Source organism: Struthio camelus, chromosome 4 (genome assembly GCF_040807025.1).
Source record: "Struthio camelus isolate bStrCam1 chromosome 4, bStrCam1.hap1, whole genome shotgun sequence".
Classification (NCBI taxonomy): domain Eukaryota; kingdom Metazoa; phylum Chordata; class Aves; order Struthioniformes; family Struthionidae; genus Struthio; species Struthio camelus.
In genome coordinates, this window is record NC_090945.1 from 19,208,120 (window position 1) to 19,227,245 (window position 19,126).

Here is a 19,126-nt window from a genome sequence, read left to right on the forward strand (position 1 = left end):
GTTGAACAAAAACCTGTACAATAGTTAAATTTAATTATTACAAGTGTAATAAACTTAATTTTTAGCACTAAGGCAATCACAGTTTCATAAGTTATATACATATAATTTACACAAGTCTACATTGACAAAGCAATTTACCGGTCACATTATCAACAAGGGGTTTGTGTTACGGCAAATGAAGTTATGAAAATTCACAGTTAATCTGCAAGTACTTTAAAGATGCAGGAATCATATTGCACATAATAAAACAGTGCTGAGGAGCAGATTTACAGTGTTCCAGCTGTTCCTTCACAGAATATACATTGGTCATAATCATGCAATACTTCAAATACAGAATGGTATCATGTACCACAGTAAACAGTTACTCACAATGTAAGTTTTAAATAGAGTAGCAAAAAGCTGTTAGGTTTCTCTGTAAACCATATTTAAATTCTTAATATATATTAAAACACTTCAGTACAATCCAATGGAATTCTGGTCATCACATTATATTTCTAGTATTCTTCCTTGTCTTTTCCTTTCTTTTCCTTTTCATCCTGTAGTGCAGTACCAAGTTTCTTTATAAGAACTGACAAAACCTTGTCCAAAGGGTCCATTACCCCACGTTGCAGCCACTTAGGAATGGTAGTCCTTGCATGGTGAAAGCCCAGCTTCTGAAGGATGTAGTCAACACCAACTGGATCAATTTTTCTTCCAGTCCAGGAGATTAATCTAAAAAACAAAAATAGAAGACTCAAATATATATAAATACAGGCATAGCAACTGGCATTTATCTAAACAAATACCTGTTTTTACCAGTGCTACTCCTGAACAACTGAAGTCCAACAGGCATTCTTTCAAATTTAATTTATATAAGCTGAGGATGACTGTAACTTTGGAAGGAATAAGATGCTTGAGGAGGCAAAAAATAGAGCAGGCAGCCTCCAAATTCTTTTTAAGTTGATTTAACATCATTACTAACCAGAAATGCCTACTATCTGTCGGATTTGTGTGGCCTGGGTTCATGTTTTGATACATGAATGAACGCTTAGGTGCTCCAGCAGTGTCAGGAGAAATAAAAACAAAAAAACCTTGGCACAGACAAAAGTCATGTCCAGCGATTAAAAGTGTGTATTGAGAGCTGTGGGTTGCTTGTATACACATTGTTTTTTGAGCCTAAGTTTAAACTGTCATATAGCAACTACTATATAGTGTTTTTTTTATTTTAAGGTGACTGTTTAGTAACTACAATTGCCTGCATTCCTGCTCTGCAAAGGAAGGCAGATATCGTCCTGCCTTGCAAAGGAGGAAGGATTCTGTGGCACAGTATCTCACCAGAAGTGCAGATGCGGGGGAAGGAATGGAGAGGAGGGTCGACTTGTCAGGACCTGAACTTTTCAAACACTTCATATTTCTCATGCCTATCTTAATTTTTATATTATGCAAGACTATAGAGGCAGTCTTACCGTAGAATGGCATGGGAGAACAAAAAGACAACTCTACATATTTTCAGAAGAAAAGCAGTACAATAAATGGAAAGATGCAAGTTGAAAAAATATATGACAGAAAAAGTGAATTAGGTTGTTGTAGGAAAGAGTAAAAAATAGTAACCTGTGGTCCTTAATGAGTTGAATTTTGCTATATCCTGATTTTGCATCCAACACCATCTTTAATATCTGCATATGTTCTAAGCAATTTAGTTTCCAAAAGTTTAGTATTGAAGTTAACCTAATATAAACAGTAAGTTGGTTACCCAGCTTTTGTAATACGCTGTGGCAGGTATCTTTGATGTCAGCACTAATAGCTAAAGACAACTCTGTAAAAGCATCCACATAATGGATCCTCTTAGTAGTTGAACAGCATCAGCTTGGAAACATTTGTGGTTTTTATGTACTTTATTGAGGGGTACTGTCCTTCAGAGATAGCAGATAAGGCTGCTTGTTACCTGAGCGTGGGTTCTAAATGCCAAGTATTGCACATGAATTCTCTCCAGTCGACTGTAGTGTAAGTAATGCTTTCTTCTGTTTCTCCATCAGTGGAGCTGTCATCAAGTACCCCAACAGCGTTTTTCTGTCCTGGACGAGCAGTCAAAACGCGAGGGGGGAAAATAGCTATGAAAATGGTAGAAGGAAAAAAAAAAAAAAAAAGCTCAATTATAAGCATCCCACTTCTCTTTGGACATCTTAAAAGCAACACAAGCAAAAAGAGAGAAGACAACATTTTTTTCCCAGCTTGTCTAGTAAATGAGACGTTTTTCAGAATTTTTGGCAAACAGTTTGCGTTTGAACAAAGCATTGTCAGTAAAAATGTTACATCAGCACTTTAATATGGGCTGGATAACGCTGGAATGTGGAGTCCTCCCTTCCCTCTTGTCAGCCCAAACCATCCATAATCGGAGGTCCTTCTTTGAAATTAATTGTTGTGTACAGCCAAGCGTATCACATTCCATAAGCAAAATTCCGACATACTCCTAACTTAGGATATATTTTTCAGATTGACAGAGTATTCTCTGTGGAGAGAGCAGGGGGGATACTTCGGTTCAATCTTTGCCCTAAGGCATATACCATTTTACAAAAAGAAAGTTCAACTCAATACCAGATGGCAAAATAGGAGCAAGATTACAACTTGAAGTAGCTAGCAAAAGATCCACAGAAGCAGATGAGGAACAGAAATTCAGGGTTATTTCTGCTCAGCAGCACAGCGCACGTAGGTGCTGTACTGGAGGTGACTGAATAGGTTGTGAACAGTCTGCTTCATCTAGGTAGTGCAGCGAAGCGTCACACAGACATGCTTAAAGCTCCCTGAACACAGTGGCACCCCTAAGCTTGTAAGTCTGTGTGCAACTACTCCTTTTCCAGTTCTGCATTAGCTGGCTTAAAGCCAGCTCAAGTATTTCCTGAACAATGTATTTTTTGCGAAGTGCAAAAACATCCTACATCTCCTGGCTTTCAGTCCAAAACCACCAGGGAAAACGTTGTATGTTTTTGTTAACATGCAATTAGATTTCACTCATTAATGGTCGGAGGAAAACTATCATTTTATACTACTAAGTCCAAATTGCAAGACTGTTTGATCCTACTTGTATTGATTTCAATAGGAGTGCAAATGAGGCTTAATTTTTTTATATCTTCAATTTAATCTATTTGAACAAATCAATATTATTAAAAAAGTGTGCAAATATTTACTTTGAAACAGTAAACGGCATTTGCAGATAGGTCCCCTCGTGTTATCTCATACAATAACAACTTACCTTTTTCTTTTTCTTTTAGATAAGCAGACACCAAGTCATGTAAAAACATAATCAGTTCAGCATCCATGGTCACACAAATGTGGTCTGTGAATTCAGTTACTACACTGCACTCCACCTTTGGTTTAACACTTGTATCTACAGTCAAATAAAAATAGTATTGATAAACTTTTAAGTAACTATTATATACATAAAAATAGATTTTTCAATGCAAGTTATTTAAAAATTATCTTGCTGTTACTGAACCGGACACTCAAATGAGAGGAAGGACCACAATTAAAAATAGTGTTTAGCATCCTCAACATTTTTTTCACTGTTTTCTCCCAGATTAATTTCTGCTACTTTATCAAATAACTTGAAAATTAAAAAATTCTATCATATAGAATACTGATCATCTTTAACTTGCAAAGTCAACCTACAGTAGTATCACTAGCTTATGCTATGTTATTAATGCATTATTTCAGACAATATGAGAAGCTGATGTCAGATTTTGCAAACAGGTTGACTGCTGTAGCAATCACATCCAGGTTCAGATTACAGAGTAAAACAGTATTTTAGCTAAGATTAGTGTCTTATATCTTCAGAGGTCAGATTTCCCCCCAGTTCCAATTGCAATGTGAAGACACATTTTGAAAAGGAGAGGATAAAGTGTAGGTTCTTCTTTCATTCCCTTTCTCAAAACACTCTTTCTTTTTATAACATTTAAGGTTAGGAAAAAACCCAGACCAATCCAGCTGAAACATTTGTATTCATTTCTCTCAGTAAGGCTATTCTACAATGGCCAGTCCGGACTAGATGTTCACTCTCTCATCAGAATTCCCTCTGCGTTTTATTTCAAAAACCCGTTCTTGCACATCTGCAGTAATTTTCAGATTAAATCTCCTCCTCTTATCAGTAAGATATCTTTCTATTTAACTTCTGATTTGTGAAAAATAGCTTTGGATCAAGAAAAACAAATGACGTTTACTGCACCTTGTAATGAAGGCTCTTGCGGCTCTTGAACGTGAATAGATTTAAAATCCAGCTGCATCCTTGGCAAGGCAAAGATAGTTTCAGTTTCATGGTTATAACTGGAACCTCCTCTGAAACCACTTAGCAAGCTTGAGCTTTTCACTGTTGCGCTGCTCTCTGGGTTATTAGCATCAACATTTCGAAGCAGGTTTAACTCTACAGGAGCAATAAGACATTCCTCAAGTCAGCAATCTTTTTTAATGAAGACCTGTCAGCATGGAGGGTGACAACTTTTTCAAGAAATTCAGTGGCACAGCGGCAATTTCATACACCAAAATACACCTCATAACGAGAATGTGCACTCAACGAGAAGGGGGGGTGGGAGAATAGGTGGTGGTACCGTAACATCAAAGCACTTCTAGAAGTATCTATTTTTTGGAAGCTTGAAGTCCAAATTTTATTTATCTGGCCAGCCTATCACAACCCTGCTCTATAAATGAGCTTTCGGTTAAATGAGATTTGGACTATAAGGTTTCTAAGTGCGCGCTCTGTGTTTGAAAGTACACTACTACTTAAAATGAAAACGAATGTATCCATTTGATACAGTATCGAAATTCACTGAGGCAGTACTGCTGTCAAAATCACAGCTCACCAGGAATCCAGTTTTGTCATGTGACTTTTACCATAACACAAGTGCAACATCCTTTGAATTAGTTTTCAACTGTTAAAATCGTGACAAGACAAAGTTAAGAAAGGTTCCTATTTCATTGTAAAACTGCTGGTGTATGATTATTAGAAAGATTATATCCCTTATCCTGCTCCCTACAGCATGACCACAAAAGGTCAAACAATCAAACGATGTTGCTGTTTATATTTTTAAACACTCCGGATGTAGTGGAACAGGGCTGGGTAAAAACATTTAACAGACAGTGCCTCTACTTGTGAACTTCAACCACTACATCCTGTTGAGTCTTTCAAAAGGAATAAATATTAGTATATCAACAACTTGAAAATATTTTTTTCAAGAGACTATAAATTGTACCTTTCTGACTATATGCCACATTCTGCTATGCACCTATTCACAGCAGTTCTGCTGATTTTTATCTCTTGATTCTGCGGATTTTGTGAATGGAATAGTGACAGTTGTATTTTTAAGATTTTTTCTTAATATACCTTGAAAGTTTTATTTTCCAATTAACAGTGATTACAGACACGATTCAAAAACACTTTAATGCCTAGAATCAGTTGAGAGTTGAAAAGCTTTAGGCAGATAAGTAATGTCTAAGTATTCATAACAAGCAAGATGCCTAAAATACATTCCTTCTTCAACTTAATCCGTAAATTCTTCATATGTACCAAAATAAGTAAATATACCCTCATGCTACAGGATCACGGCTGGACAACTACGTGAAATAATAAAAATCTGTGCTTGTGGTGAAGGAGAAAAAGGAAAGGATTAAGAATGGAAATACTGCAATGCTGTAAGTCCCATACACTAAGAGAACTTGAAAAAGTTCAAGGTATTGTTATGTTTTATTCCACCATTCATTATAAGCTTCACAAGAAGAAACAACATCCATTCTTTCAACGAGAACTCCCTCCTCGCTTGCCTCCTTGAAATTTAGTGGCTTTTAAACAGCACCATCGGCATTGCCTGACAAGCAGACCAAACCCCAGATTTCACGATCATGAATCTAACCTTCATTCCTCGTTGCTGTAACGTAATTGAACCACTCTTTCACGCTGGCAACTCCATGCGGGGGGTTTTCGTGGCGGCGCCTTGTTATCTTTGTGATTGTTGCCATAGGGCTTTCAAGGGCTCCACAGGGTTTGGTGACCATAGTGTTATGGCCCAAGTGAAAGTCCAGGGTTTGCACAATGTACGTAGAATGATCACTGGAACCTGCACGGAAGGCACACAGTGTGTGGAGAGAAAAACAAACAAACAAAAAACAATGCACACATACATAACACGAATAATCAGTAAGCCAGTGGCATTAAACATTGGCGTAAAGCCCGCAATCAACAAAATTTAAATCCTCGCAGTAGCTACAGCCAGTTAAGACTTCTCAATATAAACGCAAATATAAGTGAAATAAGACCTTCAAAATTCAACACACAGAAATCAAGGACTGCATAAAACAGACATGCAATTAACAAGGCAGACAATCTCTTTCATAGGCGCATCAAGGACTTATCTACTATACTTCATAATGTACTTTTCTTTATTCCGCAGATAGAGCAAACGGTGGTAAAGATGTAGGCGAGGGAACAGATTATTATTTTACCTAAGCAGTACATTTCTGGGAAATAATCTTGATTCAGACTTTAAAGCAATTTTTTCCTTTGATTTCCTCTTATATATCAATAAATTCTTAAAATTCATCTAAAGGAAGTAAACGTGAAGATGAAGAAATGCTTTAAATTACCATCTTCCCAAACTTTCTGTGCTTCTGTCCAAAATGCAATGTTGGGTTCCTCAAGGTGAAATAAGGCCCAAGATTTTGAACGGAAATTAGGTCCATGAAAACATGCCAGCGTCATATGGTTTCCATGCAAGCTCATGGATCCTCCAAACTGCATTCCATCTTCTGGCAATGGCATCTGAAACAAGGATATATGGCATCCAGATACCACCTTCAAAACTCCTGGCCAATGGCGATGATGGGCTGCATCCAACACTGGAAAGACATGCAGTAGCAAGAGAGAAACGAACTTTAGGAAAAAGGAAGATACGGAAAAGGTTGCTGCTGTAGTTCCTGCATGTTATTAAAAATACAAATATGACTGATATGTCAGTCTATTTCATTGCTATCTTTGTCATCTGTAAGATGGTTTTAAGTTAAGCGTATCTGAACAAGCATACTTGGAAATCAATGACTTATTGGGTTCAGGTGAATGATAGTTTCAGCTCACGATTAACAAAGTAGGAAAAGCATCACATTTTCACTGCTACTCAAAGTAGAAATAATTTTTATGAAAGAGACTTAAAAAGTTAAGTTTTCAAACTGCAAAATGATTTTAACAAAAGCACATATTTTTAACTAAAACTTGAAAATAAATTAGTTCATTCTTGTACCAAAAGTACAGGAGGGTGCCCAAGATCCTTGCCCTCTTCTTAGAAGAGTTATTGTCAGCCCAAATTTGCATGAAAAAATTTTGAAGGTTTTTTTTTTTTTTAAGTCAAACAAATACACTTGCATGTATACAGTTGCTCAGATGAATTTTTGCAATTAGAAACATCCTATTTAAAAAGTATACTCTGGGTCTACTTTTTGTACCACTTACACTGCTCATGTGAGCTTCTCTCTAAGTTATTGGCCATTGTCTTTGGAGGAAGATAAGGAACAGGTCCCCAGGTAGACAAAGCTCGCTTGCTTGTATCAAACTGCTGAGTAAAGAACTCCTGGAGCTTCATTCCTATTTTTATCAGGTCTGGTGTAGTCGATCTTGAAATCATCACTTGGAATATATCCCATTTCAAGTCCCCGTGGACAAATATCTCACTAGATATTAAAAATAACAAGAATGTTACAGTTAAACTATAGCCTCCTCATGATTTGAAAAAAAAAAAAAAAAAAAACTTTTCCTTTCTAGCATGCTCTTACTTTCTGTTAGCACCGCTGGACAGAATCCATACAGGCAGACCTTGGAAACTAAACACAGTGAACAGCATTACCTTTTATCAGAGATGCTTGAATCCAAGGCATTATACAGATTAATTTTCCATTCATCCTGCAGTTTAAGATCTGCATTACTGAAGATTCCCATCAGGATACTGGACCCCATATAGTCAACACGTGCTTCAGTAGAACCCATTGTAATTTGAATTTTATGATTGGGCTGTTGGTTTGGGTGCTCAGAAATATGAGCTGAAATAGAACCAAAGCAATACAGAAATAGAACATTAAAAATAAACAGATTCTATCAGTGGATATCACCCTTATGCCATCCACATGATGCAGAGGGACTGTGAAGACACTGTTTTCTTCCGGTACATGGGGAAATCCTCACCCTGGTGAGGAGCTAGAACATTTAAGTCCCTCTCCAAAGCTGCTTTTGCATTTCATAGGCCATAAGCACTCGGGAAATTCTAGGAGGAGCTGAAATGCCATCAAACTTTTTTGGTTGCCATCTGTCCAGACAACTGAGGATGGCGTTGGGGGGGGGGGGGGCGCGCAGAGCTAGCTACTGCGATTTAAAGCAACCCTGAGACTGAATCAGCCCCCAATCAGGAAACTATCCTTTCAATTCAAAGCGTGCTTAGCAGTCAGAAGGCACAAGTGAAAATCCAAAGTCTTCATAAACTACCAGGTTCACAAAGGAGGGTACAGCACATATGCTTTAGCTTCTCACATTTATCATCCAGGGCACAAACTAATATTGACCAGCTTTCCAACTTACCCACCATCTCCAAGGTGTTAACATCTATGGTACCTCCAACAACTCCCCCTCTAGAGTCCAGCTGTGATCTTCCCAAACCAACAGACATGCTAATTTCCCGATCTCTGCTACTACCCACAGATAAGCGACCCTGGCTTTTCAAACCACTGGTGGTCCACCTAGAACAGAGGTGAAAACGGACAACAGTTTTGCAATCTGCCAATTAAGAAATGGAAAATTATTTACTGCAGAGTAGCAAATAATGTGGATTAGGCACATGGGACTTCATCATTAAGTATCTACCAATGTTCATGAGGGGCTTCAGAGTTCAAAACTGAGAAAAGCTAGGATTTTAAAGCTACAAGACAGTGGGCCGTTAGTAAACTGAGGGAGCAGTAGTCTTTACCCCAAAACAACACAGTCTGCTAAAACACATTTGATCTTGTTTTATACTTACGTAGTATTGCCCATTACATTGCTCATATTCATTTGGACATTTAATTGTTTCAGGTTCATAGCAAATACAACCAGCGTTTCCCATGGAGTTCCTTGCTGGCTTCCAGCTTTATTTGACTTATTAAAGGGAGTCGATGTTTTTGAGAGAGTATCTAAAGAAAAAGTAGACAAAAAAATTAAAAGATTGCACCTCCTAGCAAAAACTGGCAGAGTATATACGTTAAAAGACACTGTTAAAGGACAGACTGACATCTTATTTAAAGTGTGCTGTGAAACTACAAGTAAGCATAGGTGAGAACCAGAGGATTTACAGTATGTGCTGCCTTAAATGTGCTGGTCATAGAAATGGAGTCTTTTTACATACTTATTTTTACCAATATCTTCCAGAGAAAAGATTTTAAATTTGAAGTCAGTCGTGCAAGAGCTTTTTTTAATTCTTAAAAAAGTGCATTCAGAACATGAATTATTAGTATTTGAATTTTCATGTGGTTATTTGCAGAAGTGCCAAGTCAGGACTTCAAGAGTTAGGGCTTTCCTTACTCCTCTCACAAAAATCCTAGAGATAGCCTTATAAAATAAGAGTCTGCAAAATTGCATTTCCTATGGAAAAAAACACTTTACCAGCCATAAATCTTTCTCCAACTGTGTCTTCGTTTAAAAAACTGTTCATATACTAACATTTTGCTTTCTAAATACAGACAAAACACCTGTTCTTCTTTCTTTTCTCATAGATATTTTTCCTAGAGTAAAAATAAGCACCATATTTCTAAACCTCCTAGCTGTATCTAATGCCAGAAATGTTCCAAACAGCCCGTGCTACATTGCTATAAGATACAATGCATTAACATTCACAGCAAAAGAAATTACAAGCAACTCTGCATTTATTTCTTATATAACAACTATCCTTCTTTGGATTATTTAGTATGAGCCCTAAGTCTCAATCAGATAAAATGAAATAACTGACCTTATCTGTGAGTTGTGATATCCCTTCTCTGCTAAGAATACAGTAATTGCTTGGATGAGAAAAGAGGGCAAGGAAAAATGACAACGCAGTCAAAATTTAGCTGCAGAACACACCTAACCCCAGCTAGTTCACTCCTGCTGTAGCAAAAGAAATTCCAACAGTTCATAGAAAGTATTCTAATCAACTACATTTTGATTCAGACATTTCAGACATTTTCCTAAGCTACTGGCTCTCCGTTCCAAGGCACAAGTGAAAAAGAATATTTTATCGCTGCTCCCTACAAAATAGTGAAGACATTCATTTTTCATATAACTGCTGGAAATACTCTAAAGAAGTAAAAAAAAAAAAAAACCAAAAAAAAACCCAAACATCCTCTACTAACCTCTCTGAGGCACTGAAGAGTCGGACACACTCCTGGATCTTGTCACAGCAGGAGACTTTAAGTTATGAGATGCTGCCCCAGGTGACATACTGCTGTTTGCATTATGCTCATTAAAAACATTAGGTGACTGTGCCATGTGTGTAAATGAGGCAGATTGGCAGGGTTGCTCCCATGTCCTACAGTACGCCTTCCGTGATGATTCAGGAGAAAGGTGCTGGCTTACCCCTTCAATGGAATCTGGTGTTCCAGGACCCGATGCTACTGGCAAAAAGTAGCGCATGAAAGGCAGCAGAACTATTTCCTTGCTCTTTAATAATATCCTCCCACCTACTGAGAAACGTCTGGAGAGTGTCAGGCTTTGAAATAAGTTTCACTTGTCATAACTAATATTTTTTTAATGTGTTAATTATTTGTAAGCTCTTTAAACAACTCAATGACCTACTTAAGTTAAAAAAAAAAAAAAAAGGGATAGAAACGAGAGATGGAAGATCTCGTGTATTAGAGTGACCGCACTGGAAGGAGATTGTAATACATTTTCATTTCTATATTTCTATCCAGCTACATAAGTTGTAATACACAACTAACATATGCTTATGCAATTCCTACTATAGGCCATTGCACAAAAGGTTTTCTGTGAGAAGGAGGAGTATCTTACCTGGCAGATTTATTGTTTGATCGCCTAGGAAGAGCCGTCTAGCAATGCTTCTCCTGTACCAAGCCCTCGGGAAAGCCAGAATCTCACTGAGTCGCCGCATGTCATATTTGAAAGAAGCAGATCCTATATCACAGACCGCTGACAAACAAAAAGCACACAAACACAACTGTAAGCACTCAGTAGTAACAGGTTTTGTTAGCCCAATCCAGTTAATAGGTTTTGAGGGCATTACCTTCAAGTATTTCTCTACCTAGCAGTACAGTCACTGCTAAAAAGGAAAACAGTTACTAAAAACTGCAATTTTCCTCAGGTGTTGCTATTTGTCCAAATCTAACATTAGATACAAATGCATCTCATAAAGACAAGATGGAATTTATGCATACAACTCATGCTGGGTCCCCACTTCTGTTGTATATGCCTCAGACTCATCACCTGAGAGCTTTAATGGCAGATTAATCACAACCATTCTGCTGTTTGCTCAGTAACGCCAGATGCCACAGACAGAGCAGAAACAATCTTTAAAACCGACGGTTATTCTGCAACTCTTTGAGCGTTCAGGAGTCCAGCTCTTAGTGCAGTTTCACAGGCAACAGGTGGTGAAATGGGGCAGCCAGTAACTGAACAGAGATTGCAGAACTACCCCACCTCGTTAGACTTGCAGCACTACAGCCAAAGTTAATAGCCATACACAGCAAACGTCATATTAAAACAAATTGATCATGAAGAACCTAAAAGAATACAGCTTGCGATCCAGGAGATTCAGCTTTCATATTTAGGGTGCATGGTATACCATCTCTATAATAGTGTGTTTAATTATACTACATAATCCACTTCGATTTTTCTCTATGGGGAGCTTGCTTGACTATTTCTAGTTCTCATATGAAAAAGAAAAAAGATAATTAGTATCTCCAAAAGATTTTGTTCCATTCAGGCAATGGTCCTGAAACCTCCATTTCTGAAGAGAGCATTATGGAAATAAAATGGATGCTTAGTAATTGCTACCTTAGGTTGAACTGAAAGCTTAATTAACTCTGGGAATAAATTTCATGCAAAGTTTTATTATTATACTAGTTTATCTCTGTTATAAAATGTATTGTGAGATGAATCAGCAATAAGAATTAGAGTTTTCTTATCTTTCTGCTCTCATGGTATAGTGATGTAAAAGAGCATTCATAGCTGGGCACTGGACGGCCTGCTGAAGAATTTCATTCACCTTTGCTTCACATGCTGACTCTGGCACATGAAGAGTTTTTGAACCTATACCACATGGACATTGCACCCATACTGTGATTGCTTTCCGACTTCAGCAAGCAAGCTGGTGCGCCATGCTTACATAACATTGAGAAAACACAGTGGAATTCTACCAAACAACCCTGAAAACTCAGAAACCCAGCCCAAAGGCTCATGATTCCCTTGCTCTTTGTGATTTGCAGTCCTTTCAACTTGTTGCTTTAAGAAGCATAAATTGTTTGGTTATCTAGGCTCTTTTTGATCACTACCAATAAAACAGACTGGCAATGGCCGTACCCAAGTCAAATGACATATTTAGAGTTTGAGGATTTCACAGAACCACGGAATGGTTGAAGTCGGATGGGACCTGTGGAGATCCTCTAGTCCAACCGCCCTGCTCAAGCAGGGTCACCTGCAGCACCTTTCCCAGGATCGCGTCCAGACGGCTTTTGAATACCTCCAGAGAAGGAGACTCTGCAACCTCTCTGGGCAACCTGTTGCAGTGCTCTGTCACCCTCACAGGAAAGAAGTTTTTCCTCAGGTTCACACAGAGCTCCCTATGTTTCAGTTTGTGGCTGTTGCCTCTTGTCCTATCGCTGGGCATCGCGAAGAAGAGTCTGGCTCCGTCTTCTCGACACCCTCCCTTCAGCTACTTGTGCACATCGGTCAGATCCCCCCTCGGTCTTGTCTTCTGCAGGCTGAACAGGCCCTGCTCTCTCGGCCTTTCCTCACAGGAGAGATGCTGCAGGCCCTTCATCAAATTAGTAGCCCTCTGCTGGACTCTCTCCAGGAGCGCCATGTCTCTCTTGGACTGGGGAGCCCAGCACTGGACACAGGACTGCAGGTGAGGCCTCCCCAGGGCTGAGGAGAGGGGGAGGATCACTTCCCTCGACCTGCTGGCAACAGCTCTTCCTCATGCAGCCCAGGAGACCATTGGCCCTCCTGGCCACAAGGGCACATTGTTGGCCATGGTCAACTTGGTGTCCAGCCTGTACTTGTGCATAGGGTTATTCCTCCTCAGGGGCAGGACCCTGCACTTGCCTTCGCTGGACTCCATGAGGTTCCTCTCTGCCCATCTCTGCAGCCTGTCGAGGTCCCTCTGAATGGCAGCACAGCCTTCTGGTGTGTCAGCCTCTCCTCCCAGTTTTGCATCATCAGCAAACTTGCTGAGGAGGCACTCTATTCCTTCATCCAAGTCATTGATAAGTTAAACAATGCTGGATCCAGTATTGACCCTTGGGGTGAAAACTTTCAAAACTATTGTTTTCAGTAACAATGATGCATGCTAGCGAGGAATAAATGAAATACTGTAGAGAAGAGCCATTATTTTTTGTGGGAAACAAGAACTACTGGCATAGCTAATACAAAAATAGTTTAAAAGCTAACTAAGCTACTTAGTTTGCTATTGAAGCAAATTATGTAAACGAGAATAGATAGTATTACATGTTTTACCACATTGCCATTTATGTAGTCGTTACCACATTGCAGTCAAAGTTTTGGGGTTCTCAAGAAGTGAGGTTAACAGCATGAAGGGAGTAGATACCACTCAAACAATACTATTTGAAGACTCCAGTCTCTCAGGCACAAGGCTACTCTATATTTACTGTGGGATTGTATACCTGAAGATAAATATAGATAGATAAATAGACAGATAGAGATAGTGTGTGTATCTATATAGATGGATAGATAGATAGATAGATAATGCCAACAGGTGGTTCTTTTTTGCATACTACCAATGCAATGCCACCGAAGTTGACATACTAAAACTACTATTAAATAGTGACTTAAAATCACTTCCTGCTGATCATACTTGTTGTGAGAAATACCTGCGATACAATTAACATGACATGCAACTTAAATTCCTTGGGTTATGCATTGCCTAACGAGACACAAACAATTTAGTTGTATTTCAAAATATACAAGAGTAATAAGACTGATGTCAGAGACATGTTTGAACAAACCTTTCTGTTTGCATTTAATGAGTGAAGAGGATAAAAAGGTGCATCTGCAAATACCTACAGCAGGTATACAATTGAAAATTTAATGTGGGTCACCACTTCACTCTAAAAAAACAAAAATTTTACTGCACACAATAGATAGATGGCTCTCAAATAAAATCCACAAAAGCTGGTAAGAGTAAAGTATATCACTGGAACAGCAGTTCTCTCATTAGATGAATACACAGGAACATGATTAAAATAAAACAAGCATTTACCAGATATGTTTATCAGAGTAGTGTCTATCTTGCTCGCAGCTTTGCTTGCGGACTGACTCTCAAAAAAGGAGGAACCTCCTGAACGCCTTATTCTCGACAGGCTGACTTTCACAAACTCAAGGTTAATGCTCAAAGAATCCTTCCGGCCTGTGACTGAAGTAGGTTCCTCATCCACGTTACCTAGAAATAGAAAGGAGAAAGTTTAATCTACGTGACTGTTTCAAGTCTCCAGTTCAAAAATCATGCCTTAGAAAACATTCATTAAAACAAACACAAAAATTTATTCTGTACCTAAGGCTCCTGATCCAGGAGTCAGGACAGTAACAGCAGATTTTTGTTTTCCTGCTCCATATGGATGAAACACGTAAAGGGAGAAATCAGACATGCAAGCAGTAAAGCTCAGGCCCGAAGAGCTGCTACTAGAGGTGGTCAGGTCTGACTGACTACTGCTGTGTCGTGTTCTGCCAAGAGGACTGCCTAGTCCAGGTGATGAACCTGAAGGCAAATTTTTTTCCAAAAGTTAGGTGTTATATGAAAGCATTTTCAAACATGAAATAATACTGTTAACAACATTATGAAACAGACCAAACGCACATTAAATTACACCCTCCTAGCAGCAATGTAGCTTAGGATATCCTAAGTATTGATACTAGCCTTTTATAACAGATAACTGAGCTTGTTTAACCAAGGCAAGAAAAGCTCCAATATACTGCATCTGTGCAAGCTTTTACAACAGCTTAGGTAACTGGTACAATATCAAGAAATTCTACTGAGGTCACTAACTTATTAAAAAGAGGTCTGTAAATGCTTATCTTTTGTTATAATTTTAGACAAAAGAACTTTTTTTTTTTTTGTCACAAGCTGCAATATAGTGTAATCATTCACATATACATATGTTACCTGGTGCACCAGATTTACTAACTGAATTCTTTGAACCACTCTGTGAAGCAGTGCCACCAACTAGCACATTTTCCGCTGGGTACACTGTGCCTAATGTTTCCAGTTCTCCTCGGTTTGAAGAAAACACAAGATCCAGAGAGGGCAACTTCAGCATACATTCAACTCTTGATACTGGCAAGCAGCTGAACTTGATTTGAGAGGGCTAAAAGACAGAGAAAATAAAGGATCCAATGAACAAATACAAAAGGCTAAAAAAAAAAAGTTTGAGGTATAATAATACAATTTCTAAAATCTAAGCATATTACAACCTTTTTAGACTGGTTTTAAGCCTAATAAGGTAACTCTATAAAGTTCATGTAGATACGTTCACTTCAAGGAATCCCTCCATCACCAGATGTATTATTTGGGACAAGTTGTTAGAAAACTCAAGCACGGGAATCTTGGATGCAGCAGCAGATGTGTACATCCCCTTCTCCACAAGTCAAACCACAACTTCATTCCTTTCATGCAAGAATTGTGCAAAAACAACAGGCTCTTGAGAGGATCCTGGAAGCCTCACCCTCCTCAACACATTCTTGGGCAGCTGAATTGAGTTTACAGAAGCTGAGAAAGTCTACAGACGGTTGTGGTTAATTTCCATAGGCATAAAAAATATTGTTGGAATAAGCTGTTCAATTTGGGTATGTAATCAAATATACGCTATGAAAATATGTTGTTCGAGCCCAGTGGGAAAATGTAAAAGCAATGTTCACATCAAACTCGGGTGCTCTGAATCATGCTGCAGTAGCACTTTTCTCTCTGACACATATAGAGAGCCCAGACCCATCAAATATTAAGCAGTGTGAATATGCCTTATAGATGAGAACAGTACATTCCTATATTTTCACACCTAGCACAAACTGAGAAAATTCTTCAAGTACTGTTTTTGTTTTGTAATAGTGTCTATAAATAATAGATGTAAATATTAGTTATTAAAGATATTTCCAAAAAATTCGAAGACATACAAGGAGAACCTATGGGTGGCCAAAATCTGATCATCTGAGCAAGAACAAAGATGATGCTTCTGCCAACAATTAAAGAATAGTTATGAAAAAAATGCTCAGAACTTCTGTGGTTTTTCAAAACAGCTCATTTCGCTTGGTCTACAAAGGACTGAAAGGCATCAAAACTGCTGCAAGAAGTTTTATTTATCCTCACACTAGACATGCATATCTCAGAATGGGCACTTGAAAATAATTAAAAAAACAAAACAAAACCCTTGGAAGCCTGGCCTGTCTCAAAGATGTGACTGAAGTTACTTACTATACTGAATGTTGAATTAAAGCCTCACCTGAACCCGTACATAAACCACCACATCTACAGGGAAGGATGAATATGCTGATGTCGATGATGATACTAATGATGCTGTGGACTCTTCTAAGGGATCTTGCATATCAAATTGCCCCATGTCTTCATCCTGTGAACTAACAGCTTATAACAAATACAAGGACTCATTAGAAAGTGGGATTGAAAGGGAACAGCAGCTCGATGACGTCAGAAGACAAAAAAGACAAAAGCCTGGAATACTAGAGAATAAAGATACAACCTACCTGTATAATTCCTTTCAATTGGTGTAATTGGAATGGTTTCAAGAGCTTTCTCTAGAAAGTCCAGTAAGCATGGGCTAATAACCATTTCCTCTGGCAATGACTGGAGCGCAACCCATGCATATAGTTTTGCAGTTTTCACTCCACCACTTCCTTTCCCTTTGGCTGGAAGATTGAAAAGATAAATTTATACGATGTAACACTATTTAACTGCAACTGATGAACTTTAGGAAATATTTCATAAGTAACAGCTGTTTCCTCTAATTCTCTGCATCACCATTGTCATCTGAAAAGGCATAAATCGGAATAGTTAGAAAAAATTAAACTATAAGGTTTCACTAAGAAAACTGTGTGAAAACAACTATTAGTCTATCATGCTTGATCATGATTGCATTGTGCTTGTTCTTGATCAGGCACTCTTGCATCATTCTCACCCCTTTGCTTCTTTCAAAATAGCATTGAAATCAGCCACACGCAATTCTTTTCCAAACAGACAATACCAAGCAACCACAGCTGACTGGAGATGAAAGAGGAATTAGGAAAATGACATAAATGAATTTGGGAAGAATGTCAGTTTAAACTGAGAAAAAAATTTAGAAGATTACAACTGTAAATGGCAAATCTGACTGCATTTACGCAAAGAACAACTGAAGATTGTAAACAAGCATTTTTCAAAGCTTGGAGATAACCAGAGTACGAACTAATGCAAAGATCGTTCACTTTTAAATCTGTGGAAGAGGCTAGCACTTAGATCTATGCTCACCAAAAGATAAATAAACTTTTGGCCAGTTATGCACAGAAGATATTAATACCAGCTCAACTGCCACCTATATGTAACACAGATATTACCACCTGTATGAAACGGATAGTACAACCAGAGGCAAATAAGATATCATTTATATTCAGATAGGAAATAAATGATTTGAGGTTCTCCAAGAAAAATATTAAATGTTAATTAACTGAATGCCTAAAACAGAGCTTAAAAATCCTTTTATTTACTAGGCAAACAAGCAATGAATTTTCATGCTATGCAAGTTATTCTGTCTAGTGCCTCTGACTCTAGATTGCCCCATCTTGCTCTTACTGCAGACCAAAGACACGAAAAGAAGATAGTTTCTAAGGGGAAAAGTAATACAAATAATAAATATTTAAGTGTTTTAAAACTGTTCATAAACTAATGCATATTTATTACAAAATATAAATAAATAAAATAATTGCAATCTCTAGTTTTTGGAAACAATTCATATCATCACACAAATATAGATTATGCAAGTCCCTCAAATGTAGAGCTTATAGATACAAAAATAGCAAGACTTGGTAACTAGACATGACTTGGTAAGAATTAAAAGACAAAGAATGGAAAGAGAATATGTAAGTACAAAACAAAATTGAAGAATAGCAGCATAAATCAAGATTACACAATATTCAGTAATCAAAGGGGATGGACATTTAAAGGAGTCAGAGCTAATGGTTAAATATCGTGAGTAAACTGAAGGTGTCCCCATTTCCACTGCTCTCTCCCAGCACCTCAGCTGCATTTATAAAAAGTTTTTTTCAGTTACTACTTCTCCCTGCTCAAATTTTCACAAATTCTGGCTATTTATTTTCAAAGTAATATTCAAATGCTGAAGGAGAGAGGAGTGGATGTCTCACAGGGTGGAGGAGTAATCTACGTACCTCTAGATCTGACATGATGTAACAGGGATTCCTGCTTGAAAACAGGAATCATTTGAGATGTAACAAGCCTTAGGTATTAGAACTCAGGTTATTCCAAATCAGTTATTTAAGGGATTGCACCAGTGGAGGACACTAGTCAGGTATTTTGATTAATACAAATATCTCTGAACAGCTGTTCAGCACTACAGCAAATAACCTAATTCCAGAAAGCATTTTTCTACTCATTGCTTCCATGGCAAAAAGCACTAGCAAGCTTAAAGTATCCTTCAAATGATGTCATGTATGGATGTAAGGATTCATCTAACTTATTTTTTTTCTTGGATTATGGATAAAGCAATCAGCATGCACATTTTACACAGATCCTTCAACTTTACCTTCCAGTAATGAATATTACTTTGTTAAATGAAAGCTGAGAGAAGGCAGTGACGGCCCATCACTGTGATACACTGTGGTGACCATGAGAGATATTACCCAGACTGGTTTAACAAGAGATTTCTAAAA

The 19,126-nt window shown here is 38.0% G+C and overlaps 1 protein-coding gene across 14 annotated transcripts in view; it reads right to left on the reverse strand.

Annotated features, from left to right (window-relative positions):
- Positions 1-11: 11 nt before the first annotated feature.
- Positions 12-19,126, reverse strand: part of BLTP1 (bridge-like lipid transfer protein family member 1) — a 303,766-nt gene continuing 284,651 nt past the window's right edge. For 7 of the 14 annotated variants that reach the window (XM_068941642.1, XM_068941643.1, XM_068941647.1 and 4 more), the window contains 17 exons: positions 16,952-17,113; positions 16,693-16,832; positions 15,363-15,564; positions 14,754-14,957; positions 14,463-14,642; positions 11,018-11,155; positions 10,363-10,623; positions 9,018-9,168; positions 8,582-8,739; positions 7,857-8,049; positions 7,466-7,683; positions 6,607-6,858; positions 5,877-6,080; positions 4,199-4,393; positions 3,230-3,364; positions 1,925-2,090; positions 12-711 (listed from right to left, as the gene is read on the reverse strand). In XM_068941642.1, coding sequence (XP_068797743.1) covers positions 495-711; positions 1,925-2,090; positions 3,230-3,364; positions 4,199-4,393; positions 5,877-6,080; positions 6,607-6,858; positions 7,466-7,683; positions 7,857-8,049; positions 8,582-8,739; positions 9,018-9,168; positions 10,363-10,623; positions 11,018-11,155; positions 14,463-14,642; positions 14,754-14,957; positions 15,363-15,564; positions 16,693-16,832; positions 16,952-17,113 — 3,176 coding nt within the window. In that variant the 3' untranslated portion in view covers positions 12-494. The remainder of the gene's footprint in view (positions 712-1,924; positions 2,091-3,229; positions 3,365-4,198; positions 4,394-5,876; positions 6,081-6,606; positions 6,859-7,465; positions 7,684-7,856; positions 8,050-8,581; positions 8,740-9,017; positions 9,169-10,362; positions 10,624-11,017; positions 11,156-14,462; positions 14,643-14,753; positions 14,958-15,362; positions 15,565-16,692; positions 16,833-16,951; positions 17,114-19,126) is intronic. The other 7 variants (XM_068941653.1, XM_068941650.1, XM_068941651.1 and 4 more) reach the window with 2 other exon arrangements.